The 22,361-nt window shown below is 38.4% G+C and overlaps 1 protein-coding gene across 1 annotated transcript in view; it reads right to left on the bottom strand.

The window, feature by feature from the left end:
* The window catches only part of LOC107560746 (signal transducer and activator of transcription 3), a 32,685-nt gene extending 19,260 nt beyond the window's left edge, over window positions 1-13,425 (bottom strand). The window contains exons 1-11 of the mRNA XM_016245003.1: window positions 13,384-13,425; window positions 12,331-12,464; window positions 6,334-6,577; window positions 3,702-3,794; window positions 2,953-3,034; window positions 2,757-2,857; window positions 1,806-1,957; window positions 1,555-1,713; window positions 1,383-1,475; window positions 1,244-1,303; window positions 1,130-1,159 (exon numbers count right to left, since the gene is read on the bottom strand). Of these exons, the coding sequence (XP_016100489.1) occupies window positions 1,130-1,159; window positions 1,244-1,303; window positions 1,383-1,475; window positions 1,555-1,713; window positions 1,806-1,957; window positions 2,757-2,857; window positions 2,953-3,034; window positions 3,702-3,794; window positions 6,334-6,577; window positions 12,331-12,464; window positions 13,384-13,419 (1,184 nt within the window). The 5' untranslated portion in view covers window positions 13,420-13,425. The remainder of the gene's footprint in view (window positions 1-1,129; window positions 1,160-1,243; window positions 1,304-1,382; window positions 1,476-1,554; window positions 1,714-1,805; window positions 1,958-2,756; window positions 2,858-2,952; window positions 3,035-3,701; window positions 3,795-6,333; window positions 6,578-12,330; window positions 12,465-13,383) is intronic.
* Between the last annotated feature and the right edge of the window lie 8,936 nt (window positions 13,426-22,361).

The raw sequence follows: 22,361 nt of genomic DNA, 5'->3' as shown, positions 1-22,361 counted from the left end.
GCTCTATGGTACATCATCTTTAATTTAATAGCATTAGAGCTGCTCCATTGCAGCGGCTTAGTACTGTAATCACGCGCTTTGCTGTAATAATGCAGGGAACCACTCGTTATAAATCTCCTAACTGTGATATTTCAGAAATAGAAGTCGCGTTTTTTTTCCATCTGAAACATGCTGCGATGAGTGGCTTTATATTCCAAAGCCACTCATATAATGCAGAAACAATCAAGCAAGCAAAACACGTGCAACGCGCGCACGTATTTGTACTGGTGCAGAAAAGTACAGCCTAGCGCATTTCACACAAGCTGTTAGATTCACTTTCGCCAGAAAGTCGTGTATGCCTAAGGTTAAAAATAAATGACATTTATAGTGAATGCCCCTATAAATGGTCTTATTTTTACGATTTAGTATTAATCCAAATGATGCGTGTGCTAAGTGAGTGAACATCAAAGATCACACAACAGAATTGCGTGCGTTCTCTCTCTCTCTCTCTCTCTCTCTACCGTTAAGTAACTTGTGCATTGTTTTACTTACTTGTTTTTGACGTATCCGACCGAACTACAAACTTTCCAGTGATGTCTGTGAGAAAGGTATATTCACTCGACAAGCTCGCGCATCTGCGCCACCGCGCACTCAATCCACTCAGCGCACTTTGCTTATCAACTCGCGCACATCAGCCATACAGGAGTTAATACTGAATGTTTAACATTATATTCATTGCATACATATACTTCGTAGACATCCTTAATCTCTAATAACTCCATTCTGCTGTCTGTTGTCGGTGTTTCATTGTCTGAATATGGCACTTATCACATGCTGTGTGGTATCGGCGTATTTTAACGAGTACGAGTACAGGAGCTCAGTATCGGTATCGGTGCATCCCTATCCGTAATGCAAAAATTTTTACAGGTACAAGCAAGAAAGAGACTTCATTTCACCACATTTTTTGTAACTGTACAATATAATTTAATTATAAAAATGAAACTTCTACAAAATAGCTGAAATATTTATTTTATTGCCCAAATACTGGCCAATTAATTGGCCTGCCCAATGTATATCAGCCTATAACTGCAAATAACCATATGACAGTTTATCTCTGTGAGAACGGCATCATTTTAACCTAAAAACTTACCCTCGAATGGCTGCCACGTCACCTGACTCCCTGCAGAACACAGGAGGAAAAAATTCAAATTTGGCATGTCAAAGTCATTTCATTATGATGTCACGGGCAGGAAATGGGACTTACTTGTCAATACACACTTTGATTTTCAGCTGGTAGTTCAACTCTGGGAATTTCACAAGTAACCTGAAAGAGGGGAGGGGGAAAAATTTACCATGTGTGTCTAGACGTCTTTTCTTTATAACTCACCACTGTGTGTACCCACCTGACTTTGGTGGTGAACTGAACTCCTGTTTTGATGACAAGTGGTCGGTCAGGGTGCATGGGCATACAAGGCTGCCTCTCAACAACAAATGCACTGCAATGACACAAGCAAACATCACTGATCAGATCCTGTTTCGTTGGTTTATAAAGTTTACACATGAGTGATTTCAAACCTCTTCATGAGGTTGCGGAACAGGTCTACAATCTTCTCCTCCAGAGCTGGGCGGTGTTGAATAATCGGATCTCCTTTGTATGAGACCTTCTGTTGAAGCTCCTCCAGTTTCTTGATCTGCTGTCTTATCTGCAACTGCGACTCAGCCAAAGAGGTGATCCTGAAAGACAGAGTTTTTTTTTTTTTTTAAATGATCCAATCCAGAAAAAGGTGCGATTTAAAAGCAGGTTTGGCTGTGAACGGACTGTGTACCATGTCTCTAAGCGGTCCAGGCAGATGTTCGGTGGTCCTCCAATGCAAGCGATCTGCTGCCTCCTCTTCCAGTCAGCCAGTTCTTCATCTGTCAGATTCTTCTGCACAAAGTCCATGGCAGACAGCAACCCTGCCATCTCAGTCACTATTTGCTGCAAAACAGAAAAACGTTGAACTTTTGAACCAAGGGTGATCAGTGTGAATGTAATGAACGATTTTCTGGGCTGTAATTTCAAGACCCTAGAAGTCAACATTAGCCCCTTTCACATGCACAGACTTTACTGGTAAATTACCGTTAAGAGATCATGTGTAAACAGGACCTTTCCAAAAATATTGGTAAATTCGTTCCAGCAATTTACCGGTATGAGAAGTTGTAACATTACCAGTAAATTAATAGTAATGCGCTCTGTGTGAACGCAGAATGAAGATTACCGGTATGAGCATGTACAAGTTCAGAACGCACTGACGTAAGACATCTACTCTGGGCCAATCCAGAGCCGTTAAAATATTTAAAATTAAATGGTTCTGGGCCAATTATAACATTCTGATGCAGATGACACATTTACTCCCCACTGTGTAGTACGGTTTGAAGTCATCTAATGCGATATCTCTGGGCCAAAAGCAGCTACATGAATGTGAACATTTGACACAAACATGAAGACATCAACAAAAACACTGGCCACATTTACCCCTCCATGTTTACAAACACAACACCGGGACGCACAGCCGTTTAGAGGTCATTTCTGGTTAACGATGTAACAGAATTTACCGGCATTTTGAAATTGATGTGTGAATGGTGCTTTACTGGTAAAAAGACAGAACGTCATTGCCTGTGTGAACAGCGCATTTTTGTATTTACTAGTAAAGTCATTCTGGTAATTTTACGGCAATTTACTGGTGTTACTGTGTGAAAGGGGCTATTGTATTTTGTGACTTGATTCTGTATCTCACCCTCCTCAGCTGATCCAGAGCGCTCAGCATCTGCTCAAGCTGAGACATCTTCTGCCTGGTGGCTGCTGCCTGACTGTTTCCATTCAGGTCCTGGGACAACTCTGAAAGGTAACAGATTTGTTGAGATTTTATCAGTGATTGAGGCTATTAGAGAGATTTTGGACAGAAAAAAGACTTGTACATGTACTCATCATACCTCCAGCACTTTTAAGAGTTTTGTAGTTGAAGTCAAAATCATCTTGCAGATTTTCTAACATCTTCATCTTCTGCTCCATATCCTGTACAAAAAGATTAAGGCAGACGGATGAGTGAGAGGATGTACCCCATAAAGGGCAAAATATAAGACATTTTGTACTCGAGGGCAATATGTTAAAAATTGGGCTTTCAAACTGGGGCTGTAAGGGGGTGCTAGGGGGTTTGTGGAACATTACAAAATGAAAAATGAAGAAAAGAGGGGCAATAATTATTAAAAAAGGGTAAATACGTTTTTTTTTAATCACAGCTTTTATAAGAACTAGTCTGAAATGAGTAGATTAATCACAATTATTTTATTCTATTGACAGTCCTAGTTGTATCTTATATTCAGGTTTACACATCTATCAGTACTCTAATAGTGAACAGAAAAAATATAGTGTCAACATAACAAAAAAAGGAATATTTTCCATAAAATGTTAAAAAAACAAATTAGTCTTTATACATAAAAATATCTAGATGCCTTATTATTTTAGGAAGGGGATCATCATATTTGAGGGTCTGTGGCATCACAAGTTTGAAAACCCCCTTGCAAGATGACTACTTCTACACGTCAAAAAATGCTGTTAAAGAAAAGGTGTGTGTTCAAAACAGCATCTGTTTGTAGAGATGATCAAGTGATGCATATGTACCTGTAACTGTGAACAAGACAAATCAATGTTAGTCAATTACAGTGTGATTTTATGTACTGACCTGTACTCTCTTCCTAATATCCTGCAGGTTGTGTTCTAGTATCTGCTGTTTTTCTGTCACCACAGTGCCAGTGGGATGGGCAACCTGGCCATCCTAGAGATGTGCAAGATATTTGGAGAAAAAGAAATCTGAATATGTCGTTAAAAAGTGGAATCCATTTCCAAGCACTTTGTGTAAACTATTACTAGGAATGTCGAAATTAATCGTTTCTTCGATGCATCGCGATGCAGACGAGGACGATTCGGTATCGGTTCAGTAATAGACCATAACCGATTTTAACGTACTGACGCTTTTCTGATGTCATTTGTTGCATACGTGCTTTGTCGCGGTAGCATACATTAGGCGTTCGGCTTGAAGCACCGCTGCCCAGAATGATCAGTGTATCCCGGTTGATGTCATACACTCATCCTGCGCAGCGCTGCTTCAAATCGAACGCACCTAATGGCAGAGGGAGGCGAGACGCGAGTGCGAGTAATTAAAAATGCTCCAACTATGTAAAAAGCGACATCTGGAGACATTTCAGCTTTTAGGAACAACCTGAGCACGACCTGGAGAAGACACACGCTGTGTGTAAATCATGTCACGCACAATGAAATATGTAGGGGCAGGGACGGATTAACGCACGGGCCTACCGGGCACATCCCCAGGGCACTAGACCAGAGGGGGGCCCAGCCGAATTACTGCTCCTCCAAGAACGCGATTTCAACCGTGCCCCCTCAGGATTTTAAGCAAAGTGAATTTTGAATGCAGCTTCCAAAAGATCAAAAATGGCTGAATAATATATATTTTTTATATTTGATACGATTAGAATGTTCAGTGCGGCACAGCATCAGCTGCCAAATTCAAATCTGCGATTGTGCTTTGGCTGGCTCTACAGTGCTGCGCATTATAACCAATCACACAGGATTCTGTTGAGATTATGAATGCAATGGCCAATCAGAGGCATTCAGATGAGTCATCGCTGAAAAGCCCATGTTTTGTTCAGTGCGCACGCTCGCTGACTGAATGCTGCTCTCTGGTGAATTCTCTCATAATAAACAAAGTGCAGATGTGTGTACGATGCAAGTAAGATATTCATTTCACAGTATAAACAGCTTCAGTGATTATAATGGGAGTTGTTGAGAGTGCTTGAACTCCGTCTAGACTGAAGTTAATATTCTTTGATAATGCAAATATTCTTTGCTCTCTTTATGTACAATGAAAGTGTTATAACTAGTAACTTACAATGTTTTTATAAAATTTACCTTAAATACAAAGTCAGTCATATTAAAAATATTCTATGACATGACACCCATATCTAGTACAAGTTAAAAGATGGGTTTTATGCATAGGCTAGTTAATAGATTACACTAATATTAGGCTACTTTTCCCATAGCCCATTATAGATAAACTAACATGATCTATAAAGGTGCAAAATGGATTTACTTATATTTGAGAATCGTGATATTTTATGATATAGTTAACAAGTTTGGAAAAATTTTGAATAAAAAAGGAACAAAATTTAAACCGAGGGGGGCCTTTAATCGGTCCGTGCCCAGGGCACCGCTGTGTCATAATCTGTCCCTGTGTAGGGGGTAGAGATGGGCAAATGAAGCCTGGTGAAGCACTGAGGCTTTCCTCTGACTGTTTCAGGAAAAGATTCAAAGCTTTGAGTGTCTCGAAAACAGTGCCTTCTGGTGGTTAATAAAAAATATTGCAGCCAAAAGCCTATGAAAGACGCTCGGTAGGGCAAGGCATCTACCACATATTCCACAGATTGATTCAAGTTACGTGCACAAATAAAAGCCTAACAGTGTGTGTGTTTGTGTTTGTTGAATTTCTGTCTCTGATAAATTAATTTACCCATTAAGCTGTTCAATTTAATACCAGTACGAATATCAATATGATGTAATAGAAGAATAATGTTCACATATGAATTGCATATGACAAATATCTGAAATAATTTGTATTCTTCATATTACTTGTATGACTGGGTATCTAAAATGTAACTGAATAGAAGTAAAGTAAGATCTGGGGGATCGAACATTTCAACACGCAAAGTGAAATGCGCACGTGACTGGACAGATAGTGAAGCTTTGTTTGTCACTGGTCACGTGATTTCTATGACAATTAACAACACAACACAAGCTTCGAATCGAGGCTTCATCTGGCACGCCCATTTATTCTCGACAAGCTCCGATGCCTCAGTTCAAATGTCACATCACTAGCAGGGGGTAATACCACTAACTTAAGAAACCAGGTCAGGTACAGTTCCATATATCTGACTGCTTGTATTTATTGACAAAATTGTATAAATGAAGTAAAATTGAAAATTGAGGTGCATTGTGATGCATCGTGATATCGAATTGAACCGAACCGAATCAATGACATGATAATCGTAACCGAACCGTGAGACCAGTGTAGGTTCACACCCCTAACTATTACTGTGTGTTTGACTGGAAAGGACTTTTTGGTAAGTATATATATATATGTGCAGGTTAATTGTGAATTTATTTATAAATGAAACCCAGATGGAACATTCAATAAAAATCAAATAATTTTCTCTCTTGAAATGTATTCACCATAGAAGCTCAACGATTGTACGAATCGTGTAATTGTGCACATATGCATATATGTATGTGTGTGTGTCTACCTGCTGTGCAGTGGTGGCCGTCTGCAGCAGACGCTGCTCTTCCCACAAGCAGCGGGCCACGATGCGGGCGATCTCCATGGGCTTCTCCAGATACTTGCTCTGCAGATGCTGTTTAATGCGCCGCAGGTTGTGTTGGTACAGGACATTGTTCTCCTGCAGGAAGCGGCTGTACTGCTGATCGATCTCCCCCAGCAGGTTATGGAACACAAGCGTGGCGTGAGACTCCTTGTTGGCCGCATACGCCCTGTGACAGACAGAAGCAAACAGGCTCATGTGATGGGTATTGAGCAGCTTCCTGCATACATGCATTTGATAATTACACGTGTCATTATCTGCAACAAAACCAAAGCTTTGTCAAAGACTTCTGTCTTTGTCTAAATGCTAAAAAAACAGTTAAACTGGAAAAACTGGCAAATAGTGTGGATTTTCAAAGTCCTGGCTCTCATGTGTAGGTATGAGTCACTGCAGTTTGCCATCATCATCAGTCACATGATCTCAGTTTTTCTGCTGTTACTCAGCACAAATTCCAAACTGCTGACCTCATTCAGAAGGCAGCCATCAGTGAAGAAACACACATCGCTGTTATCCATTATGCATTAACAAGGAATTCAAAAACTACAACCAAAACAGCAATACTTTCACAGAGACGGCGTCATTATAGTTTTAATAAAAATAATTTAAAATGTCAAACAGCTGGTTCAGTCCCTTTAGTTTTTGCCAAATGACACACATTAGCACATTTTCCAGTGTCAACAAAGGCACATGAAAATATCATCAATAAAATATCTATGTGTATAAGATAAGCAGTATGACCAAAATGTTAGATCAAAGTATGAGTAATTTGATATTAAGCTACTGGTATATACAGTATAATACAGTTCTTTGCTAGAAATGTTTGTATATTAAATATATTAACCATGTGGAAATACATATTTGTTGATAATCCAGTCATTTAAAGGGGTCATATGACGTTGCTAAAAATAACATGTTGTGTATTTGGTGTAATGCAATGTGTTTATGCGGTTTAATGTTAAAAAAAAAATTCCACATAATGTACGTTGTTATTGTTGTTCCTCTATACCCCGCCTTTCTGAAGCGCATCGATTGCTACAAAGCTCATCGGTCTGAAAAGCGAGGTGTACGCTGATTGGCCAGCTATCCAGTGCGTTGTGATTGGCTGAATACTTCAAGTGTGTGATGGAAATGTTACGCCCCTTACCATACTGTGATGCCCTGTGTCCTGGTGCGACAAGACAACAACAATAAAACCCATTACAAGCTAGGCATTTGTTGCATCCAGTGGGGACATAATTACTGATTATAATGACTTATACTGTCTTTTTACGCGTTGCGTATCACGCTGCGTAAACATAAAACCATGTCTGCATTTGTGATCGGAGAAACAAACAACAAGCGCTATTCCACACTGCTCAAAACTCCCGTTTGAATCGTCAGTGGCAAATTCTTTAAATATAAAAAAAACTTACTTACAGGCTGTGAGTCAGAAGCGCCAGACTGTCCTTGCAAAGTTGGAACTGCCCCACTTTATATAAACAGACACCGGCATTGTAGGCTACTCTCACAGGAAACGGTCCTCATCCTCCGCAAAATGCGCTGCACACATCTGAATATTTGGGTTGAACTGTTCTGGAACATAACCACTAATTTCTAGTTGCGTCCTCGTTTGGAAGGCCAAACAAAGTAGTTTCGCTTTCACAACGAGAAACAGCGTCACACACGGCGGGCTAGAGTGAGCAGCGGCCAGCAGCCTAGAGCGAGCGGACGCCGGCGGGCTAGAGTGAGCGGACGCCGACGGGCTTGAGAACGGCACACATAATGTACATTATACATTGTACCGTGCCGGCCGGCGGATTCGACGAAGGAGAGGCCGGCGGGATTGTGGCAACCACATGTGACGACCCCAGACTGGACTCCGCTTCATCCACGGTGAAAGCCGATCCGGTGATCCACAGCGCGAAGTTGATGTATTTCCTCAGCGACCAGCACGGATCAGCTCTAGTCATGACAAAGCGGATATCGTCCACTTTTGGAAGGCCAAACAAAGTAGTTTCGCTTTCACAACGAAACACACAGTGTTTCCACAACATCGCAACAATACTACAGCGAGAATCAAAGTTACGCCTTCTTTCTTTGCGTGAACATTTGGGCGGTGTTATGCAAATCTTTCCACATCATGACGTAGACATGTGGGGGCGTTAGAACGAGCCGTTTTAGGAGGGCGTGGTTGACTCTTACCTTTTATAAAGAATATCTCTTTGGATTTGAGACTTTAGTCTTTGCAACTTTACAGATCTTCTTTATGCACCAAGAGCTTGTAACACTCCAAAGAGAAAGGAAAAATCACATCATAGGACCCCTTTAAATACTTTACAAATAAATAGTACTTAATTTAATTTGATTATTTTCGTTTTTATTTGGAACAAACTAAAAAAGGTAAGATTCATAGCAAATAAGTAGGGTTGGCATCAGTGCAAACAGCTTCAAATTTCACTCCTCTCAAGTGTAAATAACATAAAACAGGGTTGTTATCTACTGTGGTCTAAATGAGACATTAAAATCTGCTGGTTGACAAATCTACCGCCATACATGTGCCATGCTTCATGCTTCTCTTTGACAACTGCAAATTTAATGAGATCAAATAATGAGTGAAGACTGAGTGTATCTACATAAACAATGGATTGTGTTTGAATGGTTGGTGTACGAATGCACTCCCCTAGTCTTTGACCTGAAGCAATAATGTGTTTTTTATCAATAATTACAGGCTTCATTATACTGATGATTATGTTCCTCTGCACAAATAATCCATTCAGAAAGTTCTATGACACTGTCAGCATGAAACAAACCAAACATCCCATGGGTTATTTGTATTGTCTCAGGTTTACTTTAACCACACTAACGAGAAAACTGAGTGCATGAGAGGGTAATGTGAAGGACGATACCTTTGGGCTTTCAAAGCGAAATACAGCACTGAAATTATACAACAGAGTATCAAAACTCTAAAAGTTTAGAAAAGGAAAAAAAAAAAAGGGAAAAAAGACTAATTCTATTAAAAGCACAATGCATTAAATAAACATATTACCCCTTCAAATGTTACATCACAAACACTTAATATGCTGCAACCCAATGGTTATCTAAGTGTGGTGCTGTCCCCATGGGAGCATATGGGAGATTTCACTAGTTGATAACCAAAATTACCCAGCATAATTTTCTTTCCCTTTTTTTTTTCCTCCACTCTTTCGAATTAAAGATGCATGCTGTGAGTCATTTCAGAGTGACATTTCATATTCCACAACAGAATCACACAGAAGCCATTCACGCTGATGCTATGAGGAAATTCAGAGGAAAAAAATGGCACTGGTTCATGTTATTGTTCACAGCAGACTTTCCAGGAGCACTTTACGGGCAGAGGCGTGACATCACTAAAGATGACTCTAAAGACAATCACTAAAAAGCATTCTAAGAATAAGGAAGTGCAGTTCAAACATGAAATCTAGGAGAGGTTACAGCTTAGGAGTATAACAAGCTGCTAAAAAAACACCTCCATGTGTATACAGTGCTGCTTGAAAGTTTGTGAACCCTTTAGAATTTTCTATATTTCTGCATAAATATGACTCAAAACATAATCAAAATTTCACACAAGTTCTGAAAGTAGACCAAGAGAACCCAAACAAACAAATGAGACAAAAAATATTTTCTTTGCCATTTATTTATTGAGAAAAATGATCCAGTGTAACATATCAGTGAGTGGCAAAAGTATGTGAATCTTTGCTTTCAGTATCTGGTCTGACCCCCTTTTGCAATAATAACTGCAGGTAAAGTTTCTTGTAACTGCTGATCAGTCCTGCACAACATCTTGAAGGAGTTTTAGCTCATTCCTCAGTACAGAACCACTTCAACTCTATGATGTTGGTGGGTTTCCCTCCTATGAACAACTTGCTTCAGCTCCTTCCACAAAATTTCAATTGGATTAAGGTCCGGAATTTGACTCATTCATTCCAAAATGTTAACTTTGTTCTTCTTTAACCATTCTTTGGTAGAACGACTTGTGTGCTTGGGGTCGTTGTCTTGCTGCATGACCCACTTTCTCTTGAGATTCAGTTCTCGGACAGATGTCCTGACATTTTCCTTCAGAATTTGCTGGTATAATTCAGAATTCACTGTTCCATAAATGATGGCAAGCCATCCTGGACCAAATGCAGCAAAACGGGCCCAAACCATGATACCAGCACCACCATCACAGATGGGATAAGGTTCTTATGCTGGAATGCAGTGTGTTCTTTTCTACAAACATAACGCTGCTCATTTAAACCAAAAAGTTATATTTTGGTCTCATCTGTCCACAAAACATTTCTCCAGTAGCCCTCTGGCTTGTCCGCATGATCTTTAGCAAACTGCAGACTGGCAGCAATGTTCTTTTTGGATGCACCATGGATGTACAGTGTTCTCCTGATGGTGGACTCATAAACATTAACATTAGCCAATGTGAGAAAGGCCTTTAGTTGCTTAGAAGTTATCCTGCAGTCCTTTGAAACCTAGTGGATTTTTACAAGCTTTTAGAGTGTTCTTTGTTGGTGGACCACTCCTGGGGAGGGTAACAGTGGCCTTGAATTTCCTCCATTTGTACACAATCTGTCTGACTGTGGATTTGTGGAGTCAAAACTCTTTAGCGATGTTTTTGTAACATTTCTAGCATGATGAGCAACAGCAACTCTTTTTCTGAGGTGCTCAGAGATCTCCTTTGTTCATGTCATGATACACTTCCACAAACATGATCAGACTTTGATAGATCCCTGTTCTTTAAATAAAACTGGGCAAAACTTACACCTGATAGTAATTTCACTGACTGAAAACAACTCTGAAAAACAGATGGACTCTAATTTCACCTTCAATCCTAGAGATTCACATACTTTTGCCACTCAGAATTATATAATATTGGATCATTTTCCTGAATAAATAAAATGACAAAGAACATATTTTTGTCTCACTTGTTTGTTTGGGTTCTCTTGTCTACTTTCAGGACTTGTGAAATTGATTATGTTTTGTGACATATTTATGCAGAAATACAGAAAATTCACAAACTTTGTAGCGGCACTATATATATATATATATATATATATATGTCACAATACAAAAGAAAAGACCTGTTGCTATATCTGTTTTTATCTTGATTATATGGTGTAGAGGTGTAAGCAGAATTTTATTTTTGGGCGGGCCTGGGCAAATGTGAGATGGGCACTAGTAACTAACGGACAGGGTCGGACTCAATATTCAGGTCATTTCAATCTTCTTTTCTGTGATCCTATTGAAAAAAAAAAAAAACATTGAACACAGTGGAAGACATAGTAAAACTACCACATCTCCGTCACCGTCACGAACATCATCATTGTCATCATAACCTAAAATCATTCACAAAAGCCCCAATCCCTAAATACTGCTGCAGATTACAGTAGCTACAACCTGTCCACATAAAAAACCTGAGTATCAGTTAGAACGAAAATTAAATACGGTTTTATTTATTCCGAAACAGAAGTAATTTCATTTTCATTTCATCATTCTACATAAATGTAGCCTATTCAAGGCACTGTATTTCCTCATCATATTTCCTCAAAAAGGCTATATTTTATATAACTAAAGTGTATAAAATAATTTAATTCAGAAATGTCATTTCTTTTATTTTTTTTATTTGTTAATTCATTATATAAATTAATAGACCTACATATTCGGAAACAGGTGCAGTTAGTCGTCGGCATCAGTTGCAAATATTATAAAAAATAATCTTTGTGAGGACGACTGGCAACAGCTGGTCTTAAATTCTTTAGACACCGCACACTAAACGACTGAAAACACTGACTGAGCCCAAATAACATTCATAATTTAGCTTTATTTATTTGAGTTATTATTTAAGCTGCTCAGATAAGACACAGACCTTCAGAGTGCTAAGGTCTCTTATGTCACATCCTGTTGCTGGCAACTCACCAGTCCTGGCTCTCAATCCAGGGGGCCAAGAACTGCCTCAGCTCCATAGGAAAGCTGTCACTGTACAGGTGATACAGCTGCTCCAGATACCGCGTCTCCAACTGCTGTAACTGATTCCACTGGGCCATGTTGACCTGCAGGATAGAAAGAGAGAACTAAGAACTCACTTGTCATGAGGAAGACAAACATAACTGGTCCGTTGAGTTTGTCAAGTTATTTTTACTTGTTCCTTACTCAAAGAGTTTTAAAAAAAGGCGAACTTGTGAAAGTACCTCAACGACCTTTCAAAACAGACATAGCACATATCAAGATCTGCAATGTTATTGCCTCTATAAGCAGCTAATTTCACAATTTAAAAAAATCTGTATCTAAAAAAAAAAAACCCAGCAGGTAAGTCTTTAGTCTTCACTAACAACCCGGTCTTATCAACAAAACAGAGAAACATTAGCAATGTCAAGGAAGTGAAAAGTGCCTGTCACCAGTATGTTGAGACAAAAGAAATCAGTGGCTGTTGATCGTAAAGCAGCGAGAGCATCCGTTGGAAGAGGAAAACCTCAAAAGCCCATGGACGCCATTTCTCTCTACATTACCTCAAAATGCTGTGGAACACACACTCACAGTTCACCACATCCACATGCAGAGGTTTGTGCTGACAAACAGACTAAAAAAGACCAGTGCTGGCACACAACACTTTTTCTTCACTCACTTTTGCTCAGGTTTGCACACTGAAGGATAGAGAGAAAAGGACACAAGGGAAATGCGTCCTCAAGTCCAAGTGAAAAAAGACCTATAGTGCACGAAATTGCTTTTCTTTATTGCACTTCTCTTTTCACTAAACTCATCTAAATACTGAGCTGCAAACCTGTAAATTAGCTAAATGAGAACTGTAAAACTTGTTTTTCCTCATAAAAGTAAAAAAAATATATTTCTGAAAATATATAAGAATATCATAAATAAACAAACAAACAATAATTAAGAAATTGATTGATTTTCGCCAGATAACCTTCCAACCATGAACAAGGCTATATCACGAAAGAAATAAAGCAAACTTACATTATCCACAAAACGGACTGCAACTTGACTGGCCATGTCTACCTGCTGCAATGGGGAAGTGAACTAGGGTTGTGACAGTGAGGAAAATTTCCCACCAGTTAATCGACGTGTGATAACACCGGTAATACCGGTATCACCGCGGGGGCGGGCGTTTCCTCTTTTCCTCGCTTTCCTTCGCTTTTAAATAGCTTGTAAAAGCGGTGTGCCCATTTTACTTTCACTTTCAAATAGCGGCAATTCGGAGTAAAGCAATTGTTCGTTTGAATTTTCCCTCTTTTCCTCCGCTTTCCTTCACTTTTAAATAGCTTAAAAGCGCCGTGCGCATTTTACTTTCACTTTGCTTTGAAAAGCGGTTTGCCCATTTTACTTTCACTTTCAAATAGCGGCAATTCGGAGTAAAGCAATTGTTCGTTTGAATTTTCCCTCTTTTCCTCCGCTTTCCTTCACTTTTAAATAGCTTAAAAGCGCCGTGCGCATTTTACTTTCACTTTTGAATTAACAGCAGTTCGGCGTCAATTGCTTGAATGCAACAACAAAATACAATATTCAAACTCACTTTAGCATATATATAAAACATGGAACTTTTATTAACAAAACAAATAAAAATACACCATGCTATAGGGCAAGCTATGCCTAACATAAAACAACAAATAAAGTTACATAAAGTTCGTAAACTTACATAAAGTTTAGTAGGTATACAAAACTGGAAATAAGTAAACGTATAATATATAACCAAATAAAACGGCAAAAGTCAACAGGCTTTTCAAAATCCAAAATATTGCCAAATAGGCGCTTTTGCATCTCGTTTCGAAACTAAATCATCCGCGATCGTCTTGTCTGTCAGCTCGACTCACTGGATAAATTAAATCTGATCTGTGTGATGCGACTGTCGTTCGGCACGCTACATTGAGCAGCCGCATTCAGTTTTTAATTGTAGTATCTGTTCTTTTACTGAACTAAATTATTTTTATTACTATAAAAAATCTAAACGACGGTGGGGGTCGGTGACGCGGTGGGCAAGTGATGTAACCGGTGTTGCGGTTTAATACCATATCACCGTCAACACCGTCTATCACGGCAAGCCTAACGTGAACTACTATATTCATGCACAGGTAAAACTGAAAGAGTGTGAGGTAGAGGATTGGACACATAGACCTCTTTTCCTCGCTTTCCTTCGCTTTTAAATAGCTTGTAAAAGCGGTGTGCCCATTTTACTTTCACTTTCAAATAGCGGCAATTCGGAGTAAAGCAATTGTTCGTTTGAATTTTCCCTCTTTTCCTCCGCTTTCCTTCACTTTTAAATAGCTTAAAAGCGCCGTGCGCATTTTACTTTCACTTTTGAATTAACAGCAGTTCGGCGTCAATTGCTTGAATGCAACAACAAAATACAATATTCAAACTCACTTTAGCATATATATAAAACATGGAACTTTTATTAACAAAACAAATAAAAATACACCATGCTATAGGGCAAGCTATGCCTAACATAAAACAACAAATAAAGTTACATAAAGTTCGTAAACTTACATAAAGTTTAGTAGGTATACAAAACTGGAAATAAGTAAACGTATAATATATAACCAAATAAAACGGCAAAAGTCAACAGGCTTTTCAAAATCCAAAATATTGCCAAATAGGCGCTTTTGCATCTCGTTTCGAAACTAAATCATCCGCGATCGTCTTGTCTGTCAGCTCGACTCACTGGATAAATTAAATCTGATCTGTGTGATGCGACTGTCGTTCGGCACGCTACATTGAGCAGCCGCATTCAGTTTTTAATTGTAGTATCTGTTCTTTTACTGAACTAAATTATTTTTATTACTATAAAAAATCTAAACGACGGTGGGGGTCGGTGACGCGGTGGGCAAGTGATGTAACCGGTGTTGCGGTTTAATACCATATCACCGTCAACACCGTCTATCACGGCAAGCCTAACGTGAACTACTATATTCATGCACAGGTAAAACTGAAAGAGTGTGAGGTAGAGGATTGGACACATAGATAAGATCATTTTGGCTGGATAGACTTTCATGCTTTACCTTCTCTAGGTTACCTATTGCATTTATGACCACTATAAAGTCATTTTACAAGTCAATGTACAATTATTAAACTATCAAGTACAACGTACAAAACAATAAACTGCGGTGAATGTAACATTTTACTAGCAAATCTTTTGTATTTGACTGTGACCGTTACATATCCTCACTGGCTATAGTTATGGCAGATAAGATGTGACCATGTGAGTTCAAGATTCCATGTGAGTTCAAGGAAAAACAACTCAAACAACAAAACGGATGGGGAAAATAAAATCAAGAATATCATGATAAAACCCAATAATAACACGAAACAACACTAAAAATTCCCGTTTTTTTTACTCTAAGTGCCTGAGCTACTTCTGACATGATGGACAAATGGGTTTAAACTAGTCGCTTTGTCACACCCAGTGTAGACAGCCTCATGTTTTTCCAGCACGGCGCAATGCGGTGTAGGTATGTGTAAGGTTTTGCACACTATACACAGCATATTAACTAAAATATTAACCATGTTGGAACCATCAAGTAATATATCAATAATCAAGAATGAAATTGGATAAACGTCATAGTTATAAAAATTGATCACGGACCAATTAACGATATGACACCACAGCTCCATCAAGTACTTGTTGACAAAACTGACAAGAACCAAACTTGGTCTGGATTTTAATATAAGACCATCAGATGACATCACTGTCCAGTTGACAGGACTCACCCTTGTCCTTCTAGGTCACTTCTGATTTGTCACTGAAAAGTTAGCATTCATTCATACTGTACATCCATTTTTATGCCTTGTAAACAAACATATAGTTTTCAGTGTTGTATTCTACGTTATTGCAAATAACGATTATTGCCGATTTGTCACCTAGATCATTTTATCTAATTGTTTAACATAGATGAGGTTTGATTGAAATTAAATTGCGAAAATGACTTGATAGTGATAGTTATGAAAGCTTCTTTAAATACCTTAAACGCATTTTATGTGTCTACGAACTCATCGACTTACATAAGTGCAGCATTTTCTTCTTTTGAAAAAAAAAATTAATGATCGAGAGAAAAAAACATTTGAAAGAAATATAAAAATATTTCTATAGGCGATGTATAATTTAAATTCTTTTTTTTTCTTCTGGCCAGCAGAAAATAATCCTTCCCAATAGGGAAATCTTCATTTAGAAACAACCACTGTAAATTAAAACGCCCTGATCCATCTATTTTAAAACCGAAATTGAACAGTCAAACAAAGCAGTTCAATCAAATCTGATGGGAAAGGAAGTCTCTGTTGCACAATACGAATAACAGGTTACATAGATGCAACAAGAACTGTTTTGACACCCCTGTTTTTTTTTAAGGAACATTGCATATTAGGAACACTGCATAATAGATTATACGCATTACCTTGGATCATATTGCCAAGAACTTTATGTGTAGAGGAGGAAACCCCAAAGCTTATGATCTATGTGCTCCCCGAGGGAAGATTTGGTTGTCTCCCACCACCTGGCATCCATTCTCAATTTACAGCACATCAATGCTCTCAAGAATAACAACAACAAAAAAACATTCCCAGGAATATGAATGATAATCCCAAATCAGTGCTTATTCATAACGCTCTTATTTCCTGTATCTGTTCTCACACTGCAACCTAAATGTCTGCTGATCACTTATACAACTTGAGAGAGGCTCAAAACAATACCCTGGCACTCAGTGTTGGTTAGCTTTCCTTCCTTGACATGCCGAGTAACCAGAAGGACTTCTCAGAGCTGGTGTGACTTTAATGATGTTGGCTGAGTTTGTGGCTCAAAGTGCATAGAGAAAAATGTCATAGACACAGAGGATGAGTCATACTGAACTGAAAACCAGCAAGCACTTCAGGCTGTAAGAAATTCTGTCCGAAATATCCAGCAGCCTCGGGGGAAAGCTGAAGGAGAACAATAGGCTCAGAGATGTGAGGGATTCAGGTAAAGCTTGGAGGAAGTTTATATTTCAGCTCTCAAATGAGTTTCCATAAACGAGGGAGTATGCAAAGTACCCTAAAACCGCAATGAGTACACTGGTGTCCAGTCCTGGAGGTCAATACCCTGTGGTCTAAGAGATGTACTATAAATGTACTAAAGTGAAAGTTCATATCTATAGAAAACAGCTTCCTGTTATTTGAAATAACTTCCTGATCAACCTCTTTGGCAATTTTAGCTACACTAGCAGATTTTATGAGAATTTAGACTCCTACACTCTATATTATTTGCAATGATGGTTCCATAAAGAACCTCTAAAGGGATAGTTCACCCAAAAATGAAAGAATGCTGTTAATTTAATGACCCTCAGGCCATCTAAGATGTAGGTTACTTTTTGTTCTTAAAGGGGTCATATGATGCAATTTAAATTTTTGAACACTTTGGAGTGTTACAAGCTCTTGGTGCATAAAGAAGATCTGTAAAGTTGCAAAGACTAAAGTCTCAAATCCAAAGAGATATTCTTTATAAAAGTTAAGAGTCAGCCACGCCTACATAAACGGCTCGTTCTAACACCCCCCCACATATCTACGTTACGATGTGGGCTAATTTGCATAACACCGCCCAAATGTTCACGCAAAGAAAGAAGGCGTAACTTTTATTCTCGCTGTAGTATTGTTGCCGCCGCCATGTCGTGAAGGCACTGTGTGATTCATTGTGAAAGCGAAACTACTTTGTTTATAAAAGTTAAGAGTCAGCCACGCCTACATAAACGGCTCGTTCTAACACACCCCCACATATCTACGTTACGATGTGGGCTAATTTGCATAACACCGCCCAAATGTTCACGCAAAGAAAGAAGGCGTAACTTTTATTCTCGCTGTAGTATTGTTGCCGCCGCCATGTCGTGAAGGCACTGTGTGATTCATTGTGAAAGCGAAACTACTTTGTTTGGCCTTCCAAAAATGGACACGACTAGAAATCAGTGGTTAACTTGTATTTACAACACTGTTCCAGAACACTTCAACCCAAATATTCAGATGTGTGCAGCACATTTTATGGAGGACTGTTTCCTGATCCTGGTAGAGTAGACTACAATGCCGGCTGTTCTGACTCACAGACTGTTAAGTACGTTTTTTATATTTAAAGAATTTGCCACTGACGATTCAAACGCGAGTTTTGAGCAGTGTAGAGTAGCGCTTGTTGTTTGTCATTTCTCCGATCATAAATGCAGACATGGTTTTATGTTTACGCGGCGCAATGAAACAGACATAATGGTACCCATGGCATTGGTTTTGAGACTAACATATTAGATCGTTTTGTCTTATAGTTAGCTGTTGGCTAACTCCACCGAGGCTACGAGTAAAATATGTGACGTATGCCGCAAAGCAGGCCGCACTCTTCCTCTGACAGGGGATGGGCGGGGCTTTGTGTACCGACCCGGCTACAATCTTACGTCATAAATTGAGAAATTCAATTTTTCTGGTAAATGATGGCATACGAATTAAACCATTACAGACTGGTTTATAGTTTAACACATTTTCACTGATGCCTTCAAAACTATCACTACCATCAAGTCATTTTTGCAATTCTGACAAAACCTCATCCATGTTAGCCACTTAGATAACTATCTTAGTGACAAATCGGCAGAATTTGCAACAGCAATGGCGAAAACATCACAAAAAACTGTTTAAGTATGCAAGGCATACAAAAATTCATTTAACAGATCAACCAGCCCAAAACAATCACCATTACCAACTATAATAATAAAGTAATTTCTGTAATTACTTCACCCCGATTCCAAGATCACAAACATATAAGACATATAATATGTCAAAGTAGGAAGAATTCATGAACAAAAGTCATGAGGAAATCTTAAAAGGAACTGAACTGAAAAATGAATGCAGTATGAACAGGGCTAAACCTGCAGTTATTCAGACTTTCATTTATTATTAACTATATGCAACATGGTCCATAATATTCATAATAGAATTAAGTTAAGAGATGTTCTACCACTGAAATAATTTTAGAGACATTATTTTAAGGTCGAAAAACTACATAGTGTTGCTTCTTAAGTAGAATAAAGGAGATTCTTAGCTGAAACAGTGGTCCTTGGTGATTCATAAAATGCAAGTCAGTAGCTGCCCGTTTTTGAGAATTGAAGAAAAGCATATCAAGGAACACAAAATAATACCTGTGGCTCCTGATGATATATTGAAGTCTTATGAAGCGAAACAATCAGACTGTGTGTGTGTAAGAAACTGAACATTACTTACAACATCATTACCTGTAATCCATGGCCTCAGGCAAACAGGGAAATGCTATTCTTTTCTGCAAACTGGTTCTTTCGAACAGCTCATTTCAATAATCTGGTTCAATTCACCAGTTTGTTTACATAATCACACAATGACATAACATATATGCACCTTAGATGGCCAGAGGCTGAGTAAATTAACAGCAAATTTTCATTTTTGGGTGAACTATCCCTTTAACATGGAATCTTTCCATTGCACAAAAGGTTCTTTTAGTGGAAAGGTTCTTTAGATTATTAAAATGTTCTTCACACAAGAATGGTTCTTTTAAGATCTGTTCACTGAAAGGTTCTTTGGGGAACCAAAAATGAGATGTATGAGATCGCTTTTTAGCACTTGCGGATCCATCATCCCGAAGTCAGTGGGTTTTCGAACAGGTTTTTGGTTATATGTCTCAAGCTCAAGATATATTCACATTTGATTCTTTTTTTAAAGCTTTTACTTGTCTTGAAAAAGGTGGTTGCTAACAAGTGGCTAAACGGGACTACAGAGGGTTTTTAGGACATGAAACGTCATCACACCGGACAAGTAAACTCATCAACTCACTACTCTGCTTTCACAGCCTCATTGTGTTTCTAAAAGGGCTCTTGCAAACTATTCCACATGAGCTGCCGGAAGCTTAATGTTTTTGTAGTTCAAAGGATGTGACACTCACAGATGAGGCCAACGTTCAGTCTGAGATAAAAGGCCCAGACCTGGCTGCAATCTTAGCCTCCTTTTCATTTCCGTGAAGATTACAGAAGCAGCAAGCTGTTCTGATCTGTTGTTCTCTGTCTTTAACAATGCCTCTCACCTCCTACCTGTCAACTACGGCACAATCATTCATAAGATACAAGTGGGAACAGATGCACAGTTTAATTAAGTGGCATTTCCCGCAGTTTCCGCTGCTTGAAACTGATTTCCTGTTATTCCGATAAATTCTAGAATTAGCCGTAACAAGCACAGGATCATATTCAAAATAGTGAAAGGATGACAAGCAATTGTGATTTACATAGACGATCATTTACAAATACTTATTATTCCACAGAATATGCCTTATTTCCAACAAACAGAACCACTTTTATACAAAATGATGTACAGTATAAGTATACTACTTTTGGATAATAAACCAAGGTAGGCCTGCACGATAAATCGCATGCGATATTTAATGTGCATCTTGTCAGAAAGCCTGTTCTTTAATCAGCGGTAAATCTCCTTCACCTGCGTGCTTTCACATTGAGCAGCATTAACTACACAGAGTCGTTGTTCACTGATGAGCTGAGCAAAAAAATCGCACGAATATGAACGTGGTTTTGCGCAGCTCGTCAGTGAACAACGGCTCTATGTAGTTAATGCTGCTCAATGTGAAAGCACGCACGTGATGGAGATTTACTGCTGATTACAGAACCGGCTTTACTGATACGATGCGCGTTAAATATTGCATGCGATTTATCATGCAGCCCTAAACCAAGGTTTACTTCAGTTTTGAAGTGAACACTTAGAACTGAGCATATGGCCTGTCAAAGTACACTCCATTTGACAGCATGCCATATGACCGACTTCTGTGTTTCTGTGACTTCAGTGTTGCTAGTGGACCAAGTAATTAGTGCAAAACAATTCAAGGCTCATGCACATTCAAGGCTGATGACAAAAAATATAGGCCTACATGTAATCCATTGAAGTTTGAACTTGCAACATGTATAAAAACTGCTGTCCAGCATTAGCCTAACTCGGTTGCATTTAATTTATTGCATTTCTTGCCCTGCTGTGAAATAGATTTTATATTTGCTAGATATAGTAAAAATTTTCATTAAATATTACATTTACTTAACATTTTCTTTTGTTCATTTTTTCTTTGCAAATACAGAATCTGCAACAAGTTGGAAACTATAGAGCTACAATCTTACGTCATAAATTGAGAAATTCAATTTTTCTGGTAAATGATGGCATACGAATTAAACCATTACAGACTGGTTTATAGTTTAACACATTTTCACTGATGCCTTCAAAACTATCACTACCATCAAGTCATTTTCTGTCCTCCCTCGTAACGCGCTGTTCTGAGACCGAGCACGGCGGGGGGAGGGCGGGTTTCTAGAACAGCAAGCCTGGAAGTCATCTGAATTACTGGCAGTACCTACGTCATCTCAACTTTTAATTCAGTGGATGTAAAAGTGTACTGTTGTGACGTTTGCTCTAATCATTTCGATCCTTTTTTTATAACTCTGTACGTTAAGTGTGCCACTGGCCACAAATCCCACAGCGAAACTAAATGAATATTTTCACTATATAAAACACAATATAACGCAAAGTGCGTTTCATTTGATTTATAAAAAAAAAAAAACAGAGACTTTCAACTCAGCTCAAATATTATTTATAAAGCACTTTCAAAACCATAAAAAAAATGGACCAAAAGTGCAGGAAAACTTACAAACATAAAATAACAGCAAAGCATAAACTAATAATTACATATTGAATAATTCAATATCAAAACGGTTTATTTATTTATGAGACTAAAAACATTTATTGCTGCAAATGCAATCATTTTAGAAAAAATATGGCTTAGCAAACAAATATTAATAAAGTGACTGGACTATAGTTTTGTAACTAGAGATGTTCACTTTTTAGCTCCAAAACCAGAAATAGTATCAGCAGTTTTACAGTACAGTTATGGGTTCCTATAGCAATTTCTAATGGGTTTTTAGTAT

Source organism: Sinocyclocheilus grahami, unplaced genomic scaffold, assembly GCF_001515645.1.
Source record: "Sinocyclocheilus grahami isolate Dianchi unplaced genomic scaffold, SAMN03320097.WGS_v1.1 scaffold741.1, whole genome shotgun sequence".
NCBI classification, from domain to species: Eukaryota; Metazoa; Chordata; class Actinopteri; order Cypriniformes; family Cyprinidae; genus Sinocyclocheilus; species Sinocyclocheilus grahami.
Note: the sequence above shows the minus strand (reverse complement) of the source record. Positions and strands in the feature narration are given on the sequence as shown.